Consider the following 24296-nt stretch of genomic DNA (forward strand, 5'->3'; position numbering starts at 1 on the left):
AAGGCTGCAGTTGGCCAGAGGCAAGCAAGGAGTTTGTTCCTAGCTGTCCATTCTCCTTTCTGGCCCTCTCTGCTCCCACATCTCCCTCTTCTTTCTCCCTTCACCCTCCCCTCCTCCCCTGCCCCTCCCTGCTTATTCTCCTTCCTCCCCCCTCCCGCCCTTTTTTAACCTCTCTTTCCCTCAGGTCTCCCTCCTCCTCCCTTCTCTTGCCCTCCTCAAATATGGTTTTTTGGTGCACCAGCCCCTTCTGGCAGTTTCCTCCTCTAGAGTCTGGGGACTGCTGTGTATTCCTCCCTGCCCCTCCCCCACAGCATAACATGGAACAGACATGCATGAAGGGGTTGTCACCTATGTTGTCCACAGCGTTCCAGATGAGAACTCAGCCTTGGAAGAGCGGAATTCAGCTTCGTGCCCTGAAGACAGGGACCCAGGTCTCTTCCTGCTGCGCAAGGACAGTGAGCGCAGGTCCATCCTGTACAAAATCCTCTTGCAGGAGCAGGACCAGGTGGCTTTCAACTTGCAGGAGTGTGTGGCCCAGGTACTGGCCTGAGAGAAAGCGCTAATGTTTCTACCACCTGCCACCCCTCTACCCATATCCAGGTTCCCATTAGGTCTTCAGGGACCACAAGGTTCCATATACCCACCCTGAAACATTTGCACAGTTGCAATATTCACCACTAGTATTTCCCCACATCCTTCCTTCCCCAACAAAAGAAAATACAAAGGAAAAAAAAAATAAACACAACTCCATTGACACATGAATTTGTAGAGGGGTTTTCAGGCATGGGTGGGTTGGTGCTGTCCCCTGGTGGAATACAGGCCAAATAGCAGCAGAAAAGCCCAGGAAGCCAAAAGGCCTTCTACCTCTGGCTTCCCCTTCCCCTTATCTATTTTGAGTCCTAGGGGTGAGTTAACCTCTGGTTAAGATCAGGCTGAGATTGCTCCCAGAAGCTGGGAGAAAGCCCAATTCAAAGAAAATAGTTATGAAGGAAAACATTTTGAGTTTTAACTGGGACACAGTAGTGGCAAATTGGCCCCTCTTATTCTGGATGGGGAACATTATTTTAGGAGAGGTCACTGCCCTTTTATAGCTTCTGACAACGTCATTGATGAGGGTTAATGAGGGGTCAAACCATTCATAAGGGGAGTTTAATGCTGAGGGTGTGTGCCCACTAGGAACAACAGACCAGAAGATCCCCAATATGGAAGAAAGTAGAGGGAATTCCAGGAACGGAGACCTTTCCTCCCTGGAGGAATCCCACAATTCCATTAGCAAATGGGCATCCTAGTTTCCCACAATGCATTTTAAATTTTCTACCCCCCCCCCATTCACTCAATGCAAATGACTCATGTTTATTGTGTCTGTTTTCGGTCAGAGTGCGGAAGAGTTGTATCTCTCAATTGGCCACATCAAGCAAATAATTGGGATCCTGAGGGACTTTATCCGCTCCCCAGAGCCCAGGGTGATGGCATCCACAATATCAAAGCTAAAGGTGGACTTGGATTTTGACAGTTCGTCCATCAGTCAGATTCACCTGGTCCTGTTCGGATTCCAGGATGCTGTAAGTGCTCAATCAGGCCTTAAAGTACATGCTAGAATTCATCCACCATATATCTGGCACGCCCATTTCTTCTCATGTTTACCCCTGAACTCTGAATTTCAGCAACTCTTTCTAAACACTGAGTATGTAGGTACAGGGACCTCTTCTTGGTGAATGGGCCAGTTGTCTGCCCGGATGTGAGTTCCTCCTGGCATGGCTGGTTCATCTCTAAGTCTTAAGCCCTCATGCCTGTCATGTAATAGATGCTCAATTCTCAATTAAGGGTCCCTGTGGCTGTGGCTCAAGTGGTAGATTCCAGACTCGAGCCAAAAAAGAGAGAAAAAAAACCCAAAGAGGCCCAATGAGGTTGATTTCATTGTTGTGCCCATCCTTTAGATCCCAGCATGGCTTAGGGTCAGCCTAGTGTGTGTCTCATTTAGAAGAAATACATGAGGCAGAAATCCAGGGCAGCATGGCTAAAACTGAATCTCAGAGAGATTGATCTTAAACAAGTTAGTATTAAGAACTCATGTTTCTTAAAAGTCTAACAATAGAATCATCTGAGTTTTTGTGTTTTTTAGGTGAATAAAATTTTGAGGAACCACTTGATTAGGCCCCACTGGATGTTCGCAATGGACAACATCATCCGCAGAGCAGTCCAGGCGGCCGTCACCATTCTCATCCCAGGTACGTGCCTGGCAAAGACCAGAAACATTTTCTGCATTCAATAATTCAATAATTGTTGCTTTCTCAGCTGGGCACTGGTGGCTCATGCCTGTAATCCTAACTACTTGCTACTCAAGAGGCTGAAAAATGATTGCTGTTTGAAGCCAGCCTAGGAAGAAAAGTCCATTAGGATTCTTATTGCCAATTAACCAGCAACAAGATGGAAGTGTAGCCAGGTACTGGCGGCTCATGCTTGTAATTCTAGCTGCTCAGGAGGCTGAGATCTGGGGGTTGTAGTTCGGAGCCAGCCTAGTCAGGAAAGAAAAGCCAGAAGTGGAGGTGTGATTCAAGTGGTGGGGTGCCAGACTTGAGTGAGAAAGCCAAGTCAGAGTGTGAGGCCCTCAATTCAAGCTCCCACACTGGCACATTCACACCCAAACAATGTTGCTTCTTCTTTTCTGTCTTGTCTTTATACTTCCCTGCAGTCAAGTGGATACCATCATACATCTCTTCTGGGTCTGTCTATGGTAAGAAAAACTCAGGATGCCCCAGGTATAATAGTGAAGGCATCGCATCTCGAAAGGGAGTGTGTAGCTTGAGGACAGGCGTCTGCCCAGTCCCCAGGGACACACATCACTGTGCACACTCACCAAATCTTGACAAAAGTTGATAATTAAATGTCTGCTTTCTCTCCACTGTAGGCCTTTTAGGGCCTAGCTCTGTAGCTCACACCTGTAATCCCAGGAACTAGGGAGTCAGAGATTGGGAAGATTGTGGTTTGAGGCTACGCTCACCAAACATGTGAGGCCCTTCGAAAAAATAACTAAAGAAGCTGGGTGCTGGTGGCTCACACCTATAATCCTAGCTACTCAGGAGGCTGAGATCTGAGGATCACGGTTCAAAGCCAGCCTGGGCAGCAAAGTCCATGAGACTCTTTATCTCCAATAAATCACCAGAAAACCGGAAATGGTGCTGTGGCTTGGGTGGTAGAGTGCTAGCCTTGGGCTGAAGAGCTGAGGGACAGTGCCCAGGCCCAGAGTTCAAGCCCCATGACAGACACACACACACACACACACACACACACACAAAAGAAAAAAAGGGCTATGGACACACACACACACACACACACACACACACACACACACACACACACACACACACACACACACACACACACACACACACACACACACACACACACACACACACACACACACACGAACGAACGAGAAAAAAAGGGCTATGGATCAGATCCAACCCAGGGTCTGGTGCTTGCTTAACAAACAGTCCCTCTGAACTCTACCTCCAGCCTTAATCTTGGGTTTTTCTATTTTCTTTTTGAGATGTTAGAGTAACTTCTCTTGCAGTGAGAGGGTCGTCCTCTTCCCTGTGAAGGGAAACTTTAGAACCATCTGTGGACATTGTCTCTTCCTCCCTTTACACTGGAGAGAGAGAGACACAGACACTCTGAGACACACACGGGGGGGAGGGGGGGGAGGGGAAATCATCTTTCTAAGCCACAGAACCAGGTGAAATCATGCCGTCCTTTTATAAAGTCAGTAATCCCCTGAATGAAGTGTGGCAGCAGTCAGGCCAGCCTCTGTGCTGCCTAGTCTGCCAGCCTGGCTACACTAGGCCTGGGCCTCTGTTGAAATGTTATTTTGCTATCTGTGGTCTGTGATTTCACAGAGCTCCAAACCCACTTTGAGTCTGCCTCTGAGACTGAAATAGAGAAGGACCCGGAGGAAGTGGAAGGAGACTATCCGCCAGAGCACATGCCCAGCGGAGCCGAGCAAGTGGCATCCAGAGGAAGCAGACCTTGTTCAATGATGGTCCAGGTGACCCAATCCCACCTCCAGCACCTGCGCCTCCAGCTGAACAGTCTCAGGCAGGAGAGTCACAGGTGAGGACCATCTGTGCCCTTCACTGAGAGGAGTAGGGGGATGATCTGAACCAGAAGACAGCTGGTTAAGAGCCTCACTTAGGCCTCAGGGGGAAAAAACCAAATCAACCAAAAAAAGGATCCTCACCACAAATGAATTGAAGTGTACATTGATGCATTGGCAGCTTCAACTGGGGGACTAATGAAATGCTTTCTTTCTTCTTTCTTCCTTCTTCATCTTTTTTTTTTTTTTTACTTTCAAAACAATTTATACATTACAAAATACGAACTGAGAAAAGGGAAATGATTCTTAAAAAAATAGAAAAATGAACTTGAGTTTAATAATTCATTCTTTCACCCCATACAAAGTGATTAACTTTTTTCACCATGTATTTAATCATTTATTCAATAATCTACCTAACTTTTCTGATCATTTTAGACCACTCAAAATCTCTTTCATCTTTGAACTTTTACAACACTTGTTACTTTCTTATACCTTTCAACCCATTATTACTATTAGAGCCACTTGGATATATTACTCTTTGCTCCTGCTAAATGGTAATCTCCATGCTCATTAACTTTTCCTAACATCAATCCTGTGCTATGCCCACATACTTGCTGAACAAATGCATGAAAGAAAGAATGAGTATGGTTAGTTTGGCAGATCAATTTATCTCAACATCCAAAAGATATTATGTGTAGGTTTAAAATTATAATGAACTTTTTTCTTTTTTTGGTGCTGGTCCTGGGGCTTGAACTCAGGACCTGGGCATTGTCTCTGAACTTTTTTGCTCAAAGCAAGTGCTCTAGCACTTGAGCCACAGCTTCACTTCCAAACTTTTGAAAGCCAATTAGAGATGAGTTTCATGGGGCTTTCCTGCCCAGGCTGGCTTCAGTAATCCTCAGATCTTAGCCTCCTGAGTAGTTAGGATTACAGGCTGGAGCCACCAGGAATTCTTTCTTTTAATATGAAGAGTCAGAGGTTTGAGTGCCTTGCCACAGGCCAGACAGAAATCTGCCACTCTAAAGGTAAAAGCAGAAGTGGAGTTGTGAGCCAAGTGGTAGAGCATTATCCATAAGCAAAAGAGCTAAGGGAAAATGTGAGGTCCTGAGTTCAAGCCCCAGTACCAGCACACACTTCGCAGTTCTACCTTCATGAAGATGGGGCCCCTGCAGAAGTAGTGGTCTGAGGGTCAAATAGCACTTAGCGTATGGCAGTAGAGCCCAGAATCCTAACTTTAAGGAAGTTTGCCTGTTCAGCATGGCTTCCTGTTTGCCATGATCCCTTAGCTGGGTGTTAATGGATTGCTTTCCTAAGCAGGGGACCCTGGCATCAACATAATGTTGCAAGTGCACTGGCCTGTTTCATTCACTTCTTGGTGTGTAGTAGGAAATCATTTAAGTATTTGGACTGGAGAATCACATCACCAATGAGCTTAAAAAAATATGTAGTCCACAATTATAGCAAACTAGTTGGTGCTTATTCCAAATAATAGTGTTGCTTTAATATCACTGGTCCTGCTGATTTTTATTTAGCAGAGATTCTGGATGAACCTTTGGCTGAACATCTGGATGAAAGGCTACATATACCCCCTGGGATCTCTTAAGTTTAATCATAGGCAGATCTAATCATTTCTTTTTTAAGGATGTAGAATTGTAATTAAGAGGTAGTGGCAGCAAAAATTCCAAAGTTTTAAAAGACGACAGCTATGAAAGTGGGTGGTAAAACTTGGCATTGTTTCAAAACTTCTTCCCAGTAATGTTTGTAATTACCCAATTCATGCCATGTTATGTATGGATTCAAAGGTCATTCCTCTCCACTGTTCATTTATTTTCTAGCCTCAGTAGTTGGTTAAACATCAGTCAGCATATTAATGCAAACGGCTAATAAACATGGAGCCTGCGTGTCCTTGTTGGGGGGCCTTGGCTGTATGGTTAGGGCCAGAGCTGAAGGATGGCTCTTATTGAACAAAATGGTGTGAGGGAATAACTGGTCTGTAGTGAGGGACAGACCAGAACCATTTGCACAGAATAGGCAGTCTCTTTAGATGCAAAGTCCAGGGCAGCCATTTTGGCCACACAATAACTCCAGGAGAACCCATGTTCTCAGCTGTTTACATATTATTGTAGTGATTTTTCAGGGCAAGGTCAATAATTAACTTCAATAATTTAAAGTTGAGTGCTATTATTTCCTAGTTCACCAGCACAGATAATATAAATGGATTAAAAGTGCATGGAGTTAGAACAAATTGGTTTTTAAAAAAAAATATTAGGTACATGAAAAAAGAAAAAAAAAAGCTGATCTTGCCAACCCTGCCCCATAGCTGTGCTACCTGCGCTGGCATGGGGGGAGGGGCACAATTTCAGCTCAGCTGTGCCAAGACCTACTTTTCTTTCCCAGTATCACCAGGAGTAAACTGGAAGTCAGGAGACTGTCCTGATGGTTCACTCCAGGTCGGCCTGGGTCACTCTAGGTGAATTCATTATTCCGGTCCTGTCACGTCAGCTTTAAAGCTAGGCTTGGAAGACATGGCATTTTCTCTGAAAAGGGTGATGAGTCTGAAATGACACAACCCGCAGACGGCAAAGAGCACAGGCCTGGCTCTGCAGTAAGTGCTCAGCTGCTTTGCTCCTCTGCCCCCAGCTCCTAGCTCTGAAGCAGTCTCCTTGGTTTAGCTCCCTCGAGAAGGGAGATTCCTGAGGTCACTTTTTTTTTTTTTTTTTTTTTCTTTTTGCGGGAGTGGGTGGTGGACGTGGGGCTTGAACTCAGGGACTGGGCACTGTTTCTGAACTTTTACACTTAAAGCTAGAGCTCTACCACTTTGAGCCACAGTGCCACTTCTGGTTTTCTAGTGGTTAATCAGAGATAGTCTCACACTTTCCTGCCCAGGTTGGCTTCCAATTGCGATTCTCACTCAGATCTCAGCCTTCTGAGTAGCTAAGATTACAGGAATGAGCCACCAGTGTCTGGCTAAGGTCACTGAGGTCACTTCTTGAAGGGGACTAATTACTTGCGTCACTTCCCAGAAGCCTGAACTTTCTATTACATGTAATTTCAGGGGACACATACATTCAGTCTATTGCAAAAAGATGAGCACTGGTCTTTGTTAAGAGGAAAAAAATGTAAGGGAGGTTTGTCTATACAGGCTGAAATAACATCTGCTTCTATGGGCTGACTGTTAGGATTATGACTTTAAAAAATCAATCGCTAATGTCCAATAACTGGATAGTGTTGGGTTCTCTCTGATTAACTGCCTTATTTTTTTCTTTAAAGACTTTTGGAACACCTGCTTCAAAAAGAGAGAGAGTACCAGAAACTTCTACAGCTAAATCTAGAACAGAAAACTCAAGAATTGTATCGCCTTAAGTCACAATTCAAATCTGATGGTGAGTCATTTTGCATTTGTTTGGACAATCTAAGAATTGAATATTCTAGTCAGTCTCAAAGCAGCTGGGTTATGATCTATTAGACCAGTACTGTAAGATATTAGTCTTAAAAAGGAATTACTAATACATTTAACACTATGGATAAATTGGAAATGCACTTCACTAAGTGAAAGAACCAACAGGTATTCTTAGGGAAGGGGGGGGGTTGAAGTAGATAAAGTACCATATATATATAAATAGTATTGTAAAATTTACTATTTTGTTCATTTATGCTGTTATGCTAGGATTATTTTGTTTAGCAATGATTTCTCATGAATATCCATGTCCTCATTTTTGTTTGTGTGTGCTGGTACAGGGGCTTGAACTCAGAGCCTCTGTTAACACTTGGCTTTTTCACTCAAGACTAGAGCTCTATAACTTGAGCAACTTGCAGCTTTTTGCTGTTTAACTTGGAGATGTCTCACAAACTTTTGGCCTAACCTAGCTTCAAACCCAGATCCTCATATCTCAACCTCCTGAATAGCTAGGATTATAGGCATAAGCCACCAACACTCATCTCCACTACTGCAAAAACAAAGAAACCCAAATCAACAAAAAGCTGCATACTCTTATTCCATTCCCATGGACAAAATTATGACAGAAAGCGAATCTGAATGGAAAGGAAGGGGGATAAATTATGAAAGGACACCATGAGAACCTTTCAGGATAATGGAAATGTTTGTGTCTTGATTGTAGTAGTAGTTCATGACTGTGTGTGTCAACAAAATACCTAAGAGAGTTGGGTGCAGTGATGTACACCTATAACCCCAGTTCTTGGGAGGCAGAGGCAGAACTATATTTTAAGATTCTGATTCCAAACAAAATTTTCAATACATATTTGTGAATATATATATACTTTAAAGGCACTGTTTACTGGCTAAATTATGCCTTAGCAAACTACCCTTTTTTACTGTATGCACCTTAAAAAAAAAAACCCTGTAGGCTCCCTCTTGGAATGTGGAATGGATAAGCTGTATTATTGTAACCTATTTCCTCATTTGATTTCTGGTGTAGTTAGGGATATACTCCCTAAGAAAAGGTATTTTAGAGCTGACTATGCATTTAAGGTGAGACCAGTAACCTGTCAAATTTACTCACTAAAAGGCATTATGGATAAGGAGGATTCTTTTCTCCAGAAAATAAATCTGATGATTATGAACTGTATAACACTTTATTAAAGCAGTTGAATGATACAAGTTTGAGTCAGCTTATTTGCACATCACAACCTTACTTTGAAGCATTTCATGGTTACAGGTTAAAACAAAACAAATTTTTCATCAATACAGGTAATACAGAAAATCCAGAACCCCTGCAGGGGCGGGGAACAGATAAAGAGCTTATAGACTGGTTGCAGCTACAAGGAGTGGATGCAAATACAATTGAAAGGGTAAAATTATTACCCCCAAATACAATTGAGAGGGTAAAATTATAACCCCCAACTATTCCTATGATACTGTTTACAAGCTTTCTCTCTTACATATCATATCCAATTTCGGTTTCAGATTATTCAAGAGGATTATACACTTTCTCATATTCTTAATGATATCACTAAGGAAGACTTAAGATACCTTAGACTACGGTAAGATCTTCAAAACAGTTTGCGTATTTTTTTTTCTTGTGAATATCCTTTAAAATGATAATACAAATTAAGTGCTGCCACCTGCTCCTGGCTCCCTGAAGTGAATTCAGTTTCCTATGTTTTATAACACCTTACCCATCCTCCTTCCAAAATCTGAAATTCTGATAGGTTCATGTTAGGAAAAGGCCAAGGTGAGGCCTGAGGTTCCAGGGCACTAGGCTAAGACCCTTCCTACAGCACAGCCTGTTCTTCTGTGCAAGGCATTTTATATTGCCACTTCTACACAGAGCCACTAAGATTCCTGTATAGCATGCCATACCATTGGGGCACATGTATCACCTATACATATGAAGAAAATACACATTTTTGGAGCTATTGTTTGAATTCAAGGCCTTACACTTGCTAGGCCAGTTCTCTACTGCCTGAGCCATACCTCCAGCCTCTGACAGTAACCCTCCTACCTACAGTCTCCCACATAGGTGGGATTACAGGTGTGTACCATTATGCCAATAAGACTGCATTGAGGAGTAGATGGCAAATCTAGAATGTATACTATGCCTTTTGCCACATGACTTCTACAGAATTGTTTTGGAGTGGTTGATTTGAAACTCAGTTTTCCCATGCTAACTCTTGTTTGTTCTGCAGTGGTGGTGTCCTCTGCAGGATTTGGCACGCGGTCTCCCAGCACAGAAGACAGGCTCAGGAGTCCTCAACCACTGCAGATTAGGTTTAGTCACTGACAGCTAAGCCTGAGGACAGAGCAGGCAAATACCACACATTTGTGGTTAAAGCTTCTGTTCATGTGCCTAAGTTTGGAAAAACGAAGACCTACCATTGTTCAAAGACTGTCTTTACTGAAAAGTTTTAAACCTGTTATTTATAAATGTTTTAAAGATTTATAGAACTGTATGTAATGTGAACAGTGAGCCTTAGTTTTGATATCCCAGAGTAAAACGCTTATTAATTTTCTTTCATTATCAGCACACAAAGTACTTGCTGGAAAGATAAACCAAAGTGTGGCTAAATAATAGGCTAGCTGTCACTGTTTTAGGATATAAGTTATTCTCTAATATAGTGCTTAGAATTGGAAGGTAAAATTGATACAAATGTGCCTTTCATTTAAATGTGATGGAACTGCAATTTATGAAAATAACGTCTTATTTATGTTGACTGTTGACTGTACAAATGGAGACAGAACTAAGTTATTTTGCATTTGAAATGGCTGTAGTCTTATTTTTAAATGGTAAATATTTTCACCTCTTACTTTGTTATAAAAATAAATATTGTGTCTTACTTTGGAGAAATGACTCAAGTAGCTGCTATCCTATGTAGATGAGCCATGATTTAATCTCAGCATGCCTCTGTGGGTACAGGAATGATCCCAGAAAAGGGAGCAGGGGGTAACTTGGTAGAACTATTTTAGACCTATACAAATCCAACAGTCTTCATGACATTCACACAAAATATCTAAGTACTTAGTAACTTTCTCTAATGCAACAATGTACAACCAGCATGCATCACTTTCCCATTAATTTATATGCTACTTAGTCAACCATAATGAAAATCTCCTAGATGTTCATTTGCTGGATATATTCCTTATTAGTCTTCCTTAAAGTTGATAACACTGAGATCCTTACAGTCGCCAACAAACAGCCCATGATTACAGTCTACCATTAACTGACTGACTTAAACTTGATCCACTGGTTGGCACCACGCACTTCAAATGGTGGATCGCTGCTGTAGATGTGATAGCCGAGCTCTTCCAATGGTGGCTCAGGATCAGCTGTGGCAAACTGGGCAGCATCCTCAATTTCTTTCCTCACTTCAACATCAATTTCCTGAATATCAGATTACATTGTAAGAGTTTTGAATCAACAGCAGTGTCAGTACCAACTAGTTCTACTCAGACCTGCTGCCAGGGTCACTTGAAGTAGAAGTATCAACTATTGCTGGTTTTAAAGATTGTAAGATACTCTAGGGATAATTTATGAGTTAAAAATCCAAAGCACATTATTTTAGGAAAATACTTTTAAGAAAACTGGGGAGAAGGGTAAAGACTTTTTTGCCAATCCAATTAATGTCTTTTTCAGAGCACATGCTTTCCTACTGACTCAGGTCACTGCCCACCAAGTCCTAATAAAGAACAGATTTCAGAATTAATGCTCCATCTCAACACTTTCAGAGCTTGGACAAACACCCAGGACTGTGGCCATGCAGGGATGGTGACAGTTTGTGAGGGAAAAACTTGATTGTGAGAAAGGAGAACCAATTTTTTAAAGCCAGACTTAAACCACTAGAGCAACTATACCTTCAATTCTTCAACACTGGCCAGATTGCTATTCACCATTCTATCCTTGAGAAGCATAATAGGGTCACTCTTACTTCTTACTTCCTGAATTTCTTCTCGTGTACGGTAACTGTGGGGAAGGAGAGGTGGTTAGAGATAGGTGAGAAGAATTCCTGTGGGGCAAACAGCTTAGTGAAATACAAGAGTGTTTCTGTAAGGGAAAGGCACATTAATACTGATACTACTATGGGAATAGCAAGGGGACACCTAACCAAGGCAGCCTAGTGGCATTTAAGAACTTCTTGCATCTTTTATGGCAACTGTAACACACAGGACTTCTCCAGCATTCTGACAAGAAGGCTCAAGTTTTGGTTTGGTGTTTCAAATGGGGAGTAGGGTATGAAAGAAGTGTTACCTGTCCGACCACTTGGCACTCCTCTATTTTTACACAAGTGGGAGAACAGTGGTGAGCATTACAGACTTCGAGGCATTAGAACATCAGCAGAAAAATACACATGCATTGCCTTTTTTCTAAGACCGCAAAGAAGTATGGCTACCAAAAACTTAGGGGCTAGATTTTTCTGACTCTCGATTCTGTAATTCTTTTCCTACTGCACTTGAAACAACACCAAAAAGGAAGAACTACCGTTTCTAAGACCAAATAACCCAAAATGCCCTTTTCTACATACTGTGTTGTTTACATGTGTACCTTAATTCATTTTACAAAGCCTTGTTTATTTTGACCAAGTTGACTTCTTTCAATTCTATCAAACCATCATTTGCAGAATTATGTGCTAGAGCCATGTGAAAAAGGGAAACTCTGATCTTCCTGTATCACCTAGCTCTTTTGATTGATCTATCTCAATTTACTGAACAACCCATGTGTTATCCAGAATTTCCCCAAACCCCAGGCCTCTGCAGGGAGTGTTGCAATGCATGAATTTAGGCTAATGTCTATCATAAACTAAATGCCACCAAATACGCTCATCTATCATCAGATTTGTTTTCAGTTAGTTTCTCTCTGTAGTTTAGTTACAGGCCATGTATAGAATTACTGTTCATATCAACAAACTATGTATTGTGAAGATTTTTTCAGAATGCTTTCTATATCAGAAGCAATTTATTAGAAGAAAGCTTTAAGACTAAGTCAAATTTAAGTTACTTGATGCTAGTGAGACTAATTTCACTAGTCAAATGAACTTTTAAGTGACTTCAAAAGTAAACACTGAAATGCTCTTCCTTTTCATGTAAGTAACACTAATCAAAGCTTACCCAATTTATTTTAATTTTTTTGTTGGTTGTGGGGCCTAAACTCTGGGCCTGAGTGCTGTCCCTCAGCTCTTCAGCTCAAGGCTAGCGCTCTACCACTTGAGTCACAACACCACTTCCATTTTTTTCTACTTATGTGGTGCTAAGGAATCGATCCCAGGGCCTCATGTATACGAGGCAAGCACTCTACCACTGAGCCACCTTCCCAGCCCGCCTACCCACTTTTGAATCACAGATTACCCGTGACTCTACCTGACTCCAGGGTCACTCATGCTGTGTCCATGGTAACGGTAAGTCTGCAGCTCCATCAGGATAGGTCCCTAAAATGAACCCGTAAATTGTTAGATAAGACAGAAAGAATAGAGCGCCAATGATTCCCAGCCTCAAATGGATGTCTTATCAGATATGTAAATGAGTTGGCAATAATTGGTTAACTGATTTTTAATTTTTTTCATTATTGTACAGAGGGGTTTATGTGGTATTGGGGAATGAAACCCAGGGCTTCATGCAAGCTAGGCAAGCGCTCTACCACTAAGCCACCTTCCTAGCCATCCTTCTCATTTTAAAAACAACAGAAAAGTAAGCCACTGGGGTGTGCGTATATACTATTAAACTTATCCTAGTGATCAAAGTAAACTCTTTAGGTCAGCCTCACTGTTCCCTTCTTCCTCACTGCCATTTGTACACTAAAAAATAAAGATCCTCAAGACCAAAGCAGAAACTAAGATTACACATGTCAGTCTTGCTGTTATAATTTGTGTAAAATTATCAAATGCCTTAGTATATAAGCACAGTTCTTGGCTGGGCACTGTGGGGAAAGCCCAATCTGATAAGTCAAGGGTTGTAGGATAAATAATGAGAAGGGACACAATTAAACAAAAGGTAAAAACAGATGGTCAAGGACACAGAGGCAAGGGAGCACTAGAGAAAAGATTTATAGGAGGTGTCTTACCGTGCTCATGCTATTCATAGAGGGACCCCAGTTGCTTGCCTGGACTCTTTCTTTATACACATCACTTAACAGCTACCTCTGGATTGCTACAATGGCTATGTGGGAAGCCTTCTGTTAAGCTCAAACCTGCTGTCACAGGAAGACAATGTCTTTGGAGTGGCTTACCTTCCCAGATCTACAATAGGCAGCTGCAAACTTCGTGGCCTCTCGGACACACAAGATATCCATTCCATCTACCTGCGAATAAAGGTGGAAGGGGCAAAAAGTAAGTTGAACTGTCCAAATCCATTTTCCTTCTTGGGATCCTGCACATGCTAGGGAAGCATTCTACCACTGAGTCACAGTCCTAGCCCTCACATTTTAGTTTATATAATCTGCTCATATGTAAGCAAACCAAACTCAATTTTGCCAAGCTGCTCAACAACATGCATAAGGGCACCTAGCTGACAGGGAGTAGCCTTGGCTATCCAACAAATGTCCTTACCCTCAGCCCAGGGATAAAGTCTCCTCTCTTGTAGTAATCAGTACTGGCTGCTGCTCTCTCAACAGATGTTCCCATTCCATAGCGGTTATTCTCACAGATGAAAATGCACGGTAATTTCCATAATGCTGCCATATTGTAAGCTTCAAATATCTGACCCTAGAAGTATTTATAAAACGTTCAAGTGGTTCCAGATTTCATCATTATCCATGGTTATAGAAAGGCTTTCATAAGGCCAAGGACTCATTTTCTCAAAATTTCTGATGTGAATGAACTGTGCGTGTATGTGTTCTGGGAGTGCTTGTGAGAAGAAGCAGGCATCATATTCTTGCAACTAAGGAAACTTACCAATCAAATCTTATTACCTGTTTTTTGTAGGACTAGTACTACTAGTACTACTGAGTTTATTAAAAAGAGGCTCAACATTTAAAAACAAGTGACTATTTTACTGTTAGGCCTTATTTTTGTGCCATCCTGAGGCTTGAACTCAGGGCTTGAGTGCTGTCCCTGAGCTTTTTGCTCAAGGCTAGTACTCGACCAATTGAACTATAGCTCCACTTCCAGTTTTTTTGGTGCTTAATTGTAGATAAGACTCTCATAGACTTTCCAGCCTGGGTTGGCTTAGAACTGCATTCCTCAGATCTCAGCCTCCTGAGTGACTAGGATGTAAGGTGTGAGCCACTGGTGTCTGGCTAGTTATGCCTTTTTTTTCTACAAGCCATTTGTTTATTTATTTATTTATTTATACTTTTTTAATTGTCAAGCTGATGTACAGAGGGGTTACAGTTACATAATTAAGGTAATAAATACATTTCTGGTCAAACTTGTTACCCCTTCCCTCATTTTCCTCCCTGCCAATTCCCCCTCCACTGCGTTACACAGATTTCCAACATATTGTCTTGTGTATATCACTGCTGCACTGGTTCCCCACTTCTCCTTTGTCTCACCATTCTGTTGTTCCCTTTCTCTAATTCAGATAAATGTATATAAAATACCAGGGTACCAAAATCAAATACGGTGACAACAGGAGATATACCATAGGGGGAAGAACATACAAAAGAAACCAAAAATCACATAGTACATTTAAAAAACAACAACAACAACAAAGAAAAACCTCATGTCCATGTTTTTGAGTTCATTTCACTTAGAATCATCCATACATAGCTATTGAGCTATTCTGCTCATCTGCTAAGATTTCCTAGATGTATGCTATTTACTGCAAATAAGAGAAACCATGGGCCCTATGTTTCTTTAGGTCTGGCTTCCTTCACTTAATAGGTGCCTTTAAAATCTATCAGATCCAGTGGATAATCAGGGTAAACCAGCATCTAAGAATCAACACCAAATACAGGACCTCACCAAGTGCCTTCTGTGGAATGCTAATTATTCAGACCAAAAGAGAACAAGAAATGAACAATTAGGGCTCAGACAACGATTATATGAATTTGAAATTGCCTGAGCATCTAAGGTAATGGGTCTGTATGGTTCTATTTTGGTTTGCAATGGGTTAGAAATTTAAATTAGGGGGAAAAAGTCATCTATCACAAGAGTACTTACAGAGCAAATGTAGAGCAAAGGTACCTCTTCAGGAATGTTTGCTTGTAAGACTGGTAAAATGTGTCACATGTAATATGCTAACATGCTTATAAAACCAAAGTTCACTTGCTTTATGAAATGATCTTTCAACTAAAAAGCAAAAATCACCCTCTTCTCTTTCCCATCGGATCTGAATGCTGGTCTTGGTGGTCGTAAAGGAGGGAAAGTGACAGTGAAGCTCGCTCATACTGCACTGCAGTCTGGCATAGCACATGAGCTTGTTTCAAACAGGATTAAAAAAAAAAGCAAAAATCTTTTTCTTTAGCTCTAAGGTCTTGAATTCAGTCCTGCCATTCTCCCAATCTGTTTTTGCTCTAGTTATTTTTGTTAAATAGGTCTCGTATTTTGGCGGGAGCCAGCCTAGACCTCGATTCTCCTACTTAAGCCTTTTGCACAAGTACACACATCACATTTAGCTTTTATTGGTTGAGATGGGATTTCTAGAACTCTGTGCCCTAACTGGCATGAAACCAAAATCCCCCAATCTCTAACTCACTTTCCATTCCTAGTCCCACTCCCGTAGCTAGGGTTACAAGAGTGAGCCATGATGAGTGCAACTAAGCATTTCCTTACCAAATCAACTGCAGCTATTCAAACTTAGGAAATCTAACAATTGCTACTGGAAAGTTAAGAGACACACTTACCTGATTAGCAGCACCATCACCATATAGTGTCAAACAGACTTCATCTTTTCCATTATACTTACAGGCCAGAGCAATCCCAGCTCCCAGGGGTACCTAACATTAAGGACAACCAAGAAACAAACCACAAAAATCTGAGTTACGCTGTTAATTTTAACTCTTGGACAGAACTGGAGATGGAAATTTCACTGCTGCTACTAATTCCTCCTACCCTAATCCTGTTTCTACACTCAACGGGCTATTTTCAACAAATCAGGAAAGTAACATGAGTAATGACCATTTGCAAAGACATTTCTGTACTCAAAGATTCAAACAATGAAACTTAAAGAGTCAGAGGAAGAAACTTAGTTGTAAAATATGGATAACAGACCCTTACTAAATTAGACATAATTTTTCACCAATGCTCCATTTATCATTCACCAACTGGTGAGAGCAAGCTTTCAATCATTACTAGACCTGATAATCCTGACTGTCCCCATCTTCTAATTTGGCTCCAGAGTTAGCACTGCCTAGGAGCAGGTGAAAGCAGTAATTAATGTACTGAAATGTGAATTAAAAGGTGAAAGAATAGAGATTTAGCAGATCTTGTTTACTTACAAAACAGTAACAACCATATATCCAATCTACTTGTTAACTGCTCAAATAGCAAGGGATGAGACAATAAAGTTCTCTGGAGTATGCAAATTTACGAAGACATGGGTCACGACCAAATCTACGGAAAGGTGTTCATCCTTCACTACCTGAGCTCCAACGATGCCATTGCCCCCGTAGAAGTTCTTGGCATACATGTGCATAGATCCTCCTTTCCCTTTAGCACAACCTCCTCTTCGTCCTAGAAATGGCAGTACACACACACAGACACATCAAAAGCCAACAAGAAGTAAACCAAACCACGCCCCGTCTTTACTCTGAGACTAGTTCAACTGTGTCGGCATCTGTCCTTCCAAGGAAATGTTTTCTTATCTCTATCTCCAAGTCCTTTCCGTGACCTTGCTCTCCAATCATTTAGTTGCATCATCCTAAATGTGTTTTTTTTTTCTTTTTGGTCAGCTATTCACAGCTGACTTCTACACTGCTACACTCAACAGAGTAAAGGAACACATAGAAGGGACTACTAAAAAGATTTTCTTAGAATCTACATTACATATAAAAGTACTGTCAATTTGCTTTATATGACCATTACCAGATTTCTGGCTGACATACTTGAGGAATAACAAACCGCATCTGTCGAGTTAGCACCTAACTTTTTAAGAATTTTTACCATAAGGAGATGACTACATCCATGGTTAATATATTCAATAATACAACAGGTACCAGAGCATCAAACAGAGGGTTTTTTTTTAACTCAGAAGTTTTTGTGTTTTTTTTTACTCTCATAAGGGTTAGGATCTTAATGGGAGTTATCTGCAAATTCAATCCACTCACTCCCCCTTTCTGTAAACCTATAGCTAACCTGTTAGCTCTGCGAGAATTTCACGAACAGAAAGACCCCGAGTGAAGGTGAAGCCATGAGCCCGGTAGGCTGTGATGAGATGGTCTGTGGGGTTTATACCGGCCTCGAGCCCCACACAGCAAGCTTCCTATAAAGGAAGAAGAAACTATGAGGCAACACGGTACATGTTTCTGGATTAAAAATAAAGTTTCTGTTAGAGCCAGTGCTACACAACACTGGCCAACAGAACTTAGCATGAATAACCACAGAAAGTAGCCATTCTTCACCAAAAACAGAGTGGAGACTCAAACCAGAAGCCATGAATGAACTAAGAACCCACAGATGTGTTATTTCCTTTAACCTGTATGATACAAACAAGAAAATCCACATCATGTCAACATTAAAATATTGAGGGAAAGGACTGGGGAGTGTCTCAAGTGATAAAGGACCTGTGCACCAAGTTCCAACACCAGTACCAGGAAAAAAAAGCAAAAAACAAAAAACAAACTGGAGGTAAAGTCATATGAAAATCTTGAAACGTCTAACTTCTAGAAAAAACGAACAGGAAAACTTAGACCTATTCCCACATGGTACCAACTAGCTGCAATCAAGTCTGGGTGTCTCCGGGTGGGGCATGCCTGGCCCAGTTCACCAATGGTCTCTGTCACCATTCTCCATGTTTTGTATACCTGACCTTCTTAACTCATTTACTCTACCTAGCTGGGCCTGGTAGGCATTGCAATTTGTGATCAGCCAATGACCTAAACCCGCAAAGCATCAAAGCAAACTAATAACCCTACCTCCTAAGAATGTATATAGTTTAGATAGGATTGAGACAGCAGTAAGTTTTAAACTAGTGAAACTTAAGAGTAAATGCAAGAAATCAGCAATGCTCCCAGTGAATGAATACTTTAGCTTAAGCTTCACAGTGGGTGTTGGCATTCTTGTTTTCAAATCCTGTTAGCATTAAAGGCAGGCTAAAATCTGAAACCATATGCAAATACCTAAATATACATAGTTTTATTACAAATTTATCCTCACCTGACCATCACACAAGTGACAGAAACCACGAATAATTTTCTGTTTATACAGCTGATCAGCTTTTAACTCCATTCTGCGCACAGTCTGCATCATCCTATAGTATTTGAGCCCATCCTCTCTGGTGAGCACAGTTGTAACGGGAGGGCCTTCATCCAGTCGGTGAAGGTCACATTTCTGAAATGAAGGTGGTCATGCTGCAGTTACTACATCACAAACTGCTGACTCAATCTAAGATCCAAATTTCACAAATAGCTTGCAAAACAAACAAGGAGTATATCAGCAATGCTACAAAATGTTTCTAACTCCTTAAGTCTATATATCTCATTATGCAAAGGGATATGGTTTTGAAGGAAATTTTCTGAGGTGATTTTCACTTAAAACCTTTAGAAGTTAATTGAGGAATTATAGATCGAAAAATTTAAAAAAAAAAACAAAACTAAAAAACAGAAGAACTGGACTTGGAAGGTGGCTCAGCAGTAGAGTGCTTGCCTTGCATGCATGAAGCTCTGGGTTCAATTCCTCAGCACCACATAAGCAGAAAAGGCTGGAAGTGGCCCTGTGGCTCAAGTGGTAGAGCACTAGCCTTGAGCTGAAGCGCTCAAGAACAGCACCCAGGCCTATAGTTCAAGCCCCACAACCAACCAAAAAATAATAAATAAATTAAAAATAAATTAAAAACCAGAAGAACCTTCTTATTCAAACGTTTAGCTGAATCATGTCCTGAATGTTGGAATAAGTTCCATTCCTTTCTTAACAACATTTCCACTCCTTTTCTGAACTACCAGCAAGCTGCTAAGATTAACATATTTTTGCTAAAGTTCTCAGAGCCTTTGGCTGTGGAACATTAGAAGAAAATGACTTAAAAAATACCAATATCAAAATGTTCTAAAGGTACAATATTATCAGAGTGTACCTGTGGAAAAATGATTAACCCAAGATTAAATATCGCTTACCTTAATTTCAAATGTAGCATCATTTGCAAAATTACGCGATGCCACTAGCACTCTGGTTGCCTAGGAAAACAAAAATACGCAAACAAATGTTTAATATTTAATGTCCATTGTTTTAGAAAGTCACTACTATAATCAACCAGCAGGATGAAGTCAGGGAAAGTAAGCCCCCAGATGCTGGCAAGCTTCTTCTGTTCACTATGCCTCATCATGATGTAAAATTAATCCATGCTTTGGCCAATGAAATACAAACCATATCCCTATCTGAGGGAATAAGAAAGGCGACAAAAATCAAACCCATCCACTTGGCCACTCCGTTTTCAAAGACATTATGGTGAGAATAGAATAAAATAAATGGCCAGAGGAATGGATAATCTGTGAGCATTGTTTAGTTATGTTGTTCTTGGTTATAACCTGATACCATTTATTTGAGCAATCTAAGGTTCACTTTCAAAATTATGCTTCAAACAAAACTGTTAGTCAATCTCTATTTGGGGCAAATTTTACTATTCTATGACATAGATCTAGGAGGACACGTTTCTTACTACTCGTAGTATGAGGTAAATACATTAGCAAGAAACATTTAAGATGGAAGCAAAGATATTTAACACTGACTTAAAAACAATGGATTTGAGTCTGTTATTTTGTAATTTGAGCAGCCTAAATCTTGTGTTGGCTCCTTCTGGAGGCAGAGGAAGGAGATGTGTCCTCTGTAACAGTGTCTGTTCCTTGATGTTCAGTAGCATTTTTGAGGTGCTTGTTCCTTTTCACTGTTGAGGTGCGTAAGTTTCAATAAGAAAGACTCTAGCTTCTATTCCTAGCTGAATCTCAATGTCATAAGCAAATTCTACCTTTGGCTAACAAATTTCTGCCTACAACCAAGGAACTATTATACAATGTTGAAAATATATCAGTATTACTCATGTTCAACTAAGAAGTGATATTCTGGGTACCTAGCCTAGTGTCTGGCACATATTACAAAAATAAATGTTGGCTATACCATGAATGCATACAGAAAGAGTTAACACCAAATAAGCTTTAGTTACAAGTCAAAAGCTAATATATTATCTGATGAGTGCTAGTTTGTTCCCAAGTCTATGGAATCCGTAAAGCTGTACATTTCCTACCTTTGGAAATGCTTTGCCCCTATCAAGCAGAGTTACATCAAATCCTGGGGGAATTGCTAGAACCAAAATTACAAGTCAAGGCTTAGCAGTAGAGAAAACCAACACCATCTGAATGTGACTAGAGGTCCAAGTGCTCCATGCCTAGGTATTAGGGCACATTTAAAAGCTGGAATAGGGCTGGGAAGGTGGCTCAGTAGTACAGTGTTTGCCTTGCATGGATGAGTCCTTGTGTTCAGCACCACATAAGCAGAAAAAGCCTGAAGTGGCGCTGTGGCTCAAGTGGTAGAGTGCTAGCCTTGAGCTGAAGAGCTGAGGGAAAGCGCCCAGGCCCAGATCAGGTCCTATGACTGCACCAAAAAAAACAAAACAAAACTGGAACCAGTCCTATTCTCTAACCCCAACCCTAAGATCAGTGTGTGCTTAAGAATGAAGGCAGTTTAGCCTGGGTTCTAAGTGATTGCTGTACAGCTGACTGCCAAGAAAAGCTCAGCTGTTGAGGGAGGGAGGAAGTTTGTTTTTGGCGTGCCTCACCCCATGTGAACCCAACTCCAAGCCAAGCACAAGTGTGCAACAAATGTGTAGCTAAATTTGACATTATGAAAACCAGAAGGCTGGGAAGGTGGCTCAGTGGTAGAGTGTTTACCTCGTATGCATGAGGCCCTGGGTTCGATTCCTCAGCACCACATAAGCAAAAAGAAAAGAGCCGGAAGTAGCACTGTGGCTCAAGTGGTACAGCGCTAGCCTTGAGCTGAGGGACAGCGCCAAGGCCCAGAGTTCAGGCCTCACGACCGACCAAAAAAAAATTTTTAAAAACCCAGAAATACTCTCCAAATATATGACACCTATGGGGTGCCAGGCATTACTTATGTGTAAAGGTTTATAACACATACCTCTCTTTGAATCATCATGCTAACCCCAACAGTTAGATAGAGCCTCTTAATCTCTACTTCAGAGATAAGGAGCCTGGGCCAAGGGACATCCTAACTACTTGGGAAGCTGAGATGTGAACCACGGTGGGAAGGCAGCTCGGGCAGTAAAGTCCGTGACACTTGTACCTCAAGTCAAACACAAGAATGCAACTGTGGCTCAAATTGGTAGAGCTCTGGTCTTGAGCAAAAAAGCTCCCCTTCCCCCTAGGGGCGGCGTGCACGCACGCGCACACACACACAGGCGCACACACACTACACACTCTTAATTTCTCGTACTTGCTTAAGGGCGAGTCAATGACGAAGCTATGTCTAACTCGGCTTCTGGATTCCCAGCCCTTTTACTAGAATGTACTACACAGCCTCTAGGTCAAGAGTAATGGTCCTAGGACGAGCGGAGGTCAGGGGAGACAGGTGGAAGCACACGCCGCATCTGTCCCTGGCGCCAGCTGGCGAGCCGAGCCCCCTCGCGCGCCACGTGCAGAACTGGGAGCGGGGGTGGGGGAGGGGTGCGGCCGGACACCCTCCCTCTGCCCCCCTTCTTCCCCCCTCACCCCCCGCGCGGACCCGGCCGACACCCGTCTTCCCCCGCGGCGCACGCGACCGCTTCACGCCGTCCCTCCCCGGGCGGAATGCGCGGCGACGAAGCGGAAATGAGAGTCCGCGGCTGTCCCCTGCCGCACCCCAGATCCCACGGGGAGGCCCCACTGTCCCCTCCCAAGCCCCGGTCCGGGCCCCATCCCGTCTGCTCGCTCAGGAAGTCTCACCGGCTTCTGGGCAACGCCCAGCAACACGCGGGAAACGGCGGCGAGCATTTTCCTCATGGAGCGCCGAGAACGGCTGGTAGGAGCGAGTCGAAACCTCTAGAAGAGAAGGGCTTGGGAGTTACCAAGTCTCCTTCAGGCGCCCTGAACAGACGCCACGCCTTCAACGCATGAAGGAAGCGCAGTGACCTCATGCTCCAGCGCCAATCTACGGACCTATCAGGACGTCTCCTCGAGCTTTTCCCGCCCACCTGACGGGGTCTACTGCTTTTCGTTAGGTATTAGCGCCAGAGAGGGCGGAGCTGACACCACGTGAGGAGGCGGGAACTTAAGGACGCGAGCTTAAGGAAGTAGGGAGGGGAAGGCCTTGCATTTCTCACCACCAGCTCTAGGGGGAGTCCTGCAAGCTTTCCTACACTTTCCCTGGTCCTACATTTGTAGTCTTGGTTCAGTACACAAAACGATGAAAATTAGCCACAGGGTCAGGCCAAAATATACGCCATCTAGTTTCTAAAAATTGTTCTTCCCGGCTTTAAAAGACAGTTGGGAACCATTGACCTTAAGTACTTGAGAATCCCAAGACTGATTCCCGCCCCCCCCCAACTAAACACAGAGAATGCTGATTATATAACAACTACAGCTTAGCCTTAGGGCTTTATTAGTGCTTTGTGTAGGTGCTAATGGTTTGTTGTTGCTTTGGGTGCTAAACTGGAGCTTGCTTTCGCAGCATTTTGATCCACACTTTTTACCAGTAAATTGGAGATGGAATCTTGGGACTTTCTTTGCTGGGCTGGCTTTAAACCAGATCTTTCAGGAATCAGTGCCCTGATTAGCTAGGGTTACAAATGTGAGCCGCCTGAACCCAGTTTTTTTTACCTTTTGCTTCTTAGGGTAAGGCTACTATTGTAGAGAACAGATTGGAAATGAGCTGCTCTATGCAAATTTTACTTGGAAAAAAGCAGAATCTTACACCTCCTGTGTGAGTGACCCTGTTACCCAGAGGCTTAAGACCCAGGACTTGGGCTGGGAAGGTGGCTCAGTGGTAGAGCGCTTGCCTTGCATGCCTGAGGCCCTGGGTTCCATTCCTCAGCGCCACATCAGCAAAAAGAAAAAACGCTGGAGGACAGCGCCCAGGCCCAGAGTACAGGCCCCCACGACCGGACCCCCCCCCAAAAAGATGCAGGACTTTGAAGGGAAAATAAATGCACAGAGTGATAAATATATGTGAGAAAATAAGAACAGTCATAAATACATAATTTAATTAATAAATTGGGAGTAAAGAACTTTTCCTTACAGGAAATTAATTTCCTTCGAATGAATAGATGCAGAAATAATGATGGGACTATGGAAAAATTATCATTTGGCAAAGACCACAGTCATTGTTGCACGCAAGAATTTACCAACAAAGACTAAAGATCAAGACATTTATATGATCTCATGAGATCTCCCAACAAGAAACTTAGGAGTTACAAAGGTTACAATAGTAGTTTTCCAACAGATAAACAAAGGAATCCATTTTTATAACTATGATATACTTTCCATTCATATTTTGAAGAAACATGCAAAGCCAGAGTTGCCAGCAACCTTGAAAGTGAGGGAAGGTTGTTACATCTGTGAAATTGGAGACAAGGGACTTTGCCTTTTACTGCCTTTTAACTCATCATCATCCCCTCCCCCCTAGCCTGAACACTCACCAGGTTTTGATGAAGCTGGAGGAGTTAGATTAGAGAATCATG

At 42.2% G+C, this 24296-nt stretch overlaps 2 protein-coding genes and 1 non-coding gene across 3 annotated transcripts in view; 2 read left to right on the top strand and 1 right to left on the bottom strand.

The window, feature by feature from the left end:
- Positions 1-9821, top strand: part of Map3k15 (mitogen-activated protein kinase kinase kinase 15) — a 110124-nt gene extending 100303 nt beyond the window's left edge. The window contains exons 22-29 of the mRNA XM_070040775.1: positions 364-538; positions 1377-1562; positions 2123-2228; positions 3897-4110; positions 7364-7476; positions 8802-8902; positions 9018-9094; positions 9740-9821. Of these exons, the coding sequence (XP_069896876.1) occupies positions 364-538; positions 1377-1562; positions 2123-2228; positions 3897-4110; positions 7364-7476; positions 8802-8902; positions 9018-9094; positions 9740-9821 (1054 nt within the window). The remainder of the gene's footprint in view (positions 1-363; positions 539-1376; positions 1563-2122; positions 2229-3896; positions 4111-7363; positions 7477-8801; positions 8903-9017; positions 9095-9739) is intronic.
- Positions 8660-22722, bottom strand: Pdha1 (pyruvate dehydrogenase E1 subunit alpha 1). Its single transcript, XM_070040774.1, has 11 exons — positions 22564-22722; positions 19747-19806; positions 18794-18967; positions 17774-17900; positions 17061-17152; positions 16324-16416; positions 14087-14242; positions 13768-13839; positions 12903-12970; positions 11403-11511; positions 8660-10932 (listed from the first exon to the last, which is right to left on the bottom strand). The coding sequence occupies exons 1-11, from the start codon at positions 22618-22620 to the stop codon at positions 10768-10770; spliced, it is 1173 nt and encodes a 390-aa protein (XP_069896875.1). The 5' UTR covers positions 22621-22722; the 3' UTR covers positions 8660-10767.
- Positions 15786-15912, top strand: LOC138840563 (small nucleolar RNA SNORA61). The gene has a single exon (XR_011376128.1). It is a non-coding gene; the product is annotated as a small nucleolar RNA SNORA61 (small nucleolar RNA).
- Positions 22723-24296: the final 1574 nt, after the last annotated feature.

The sequence above is a fragment of the Dipodomys merriami genome, unplaced genomic scaffold (assembly GCF_024711535.1).
Source record: "Dipodomys merriami isolate MVZ:Mamm:240054 unplaced genomic scaffold, mDipMer1.0.p SCAF_3, whole genome shotgun sequence".
NCBI classification, from domain to species: Eukaryota; Metazoa; Chordata; class Mammalia; order Rodentia; family Heteromyidae; genus Dipodomys; species Dipodomys merriami.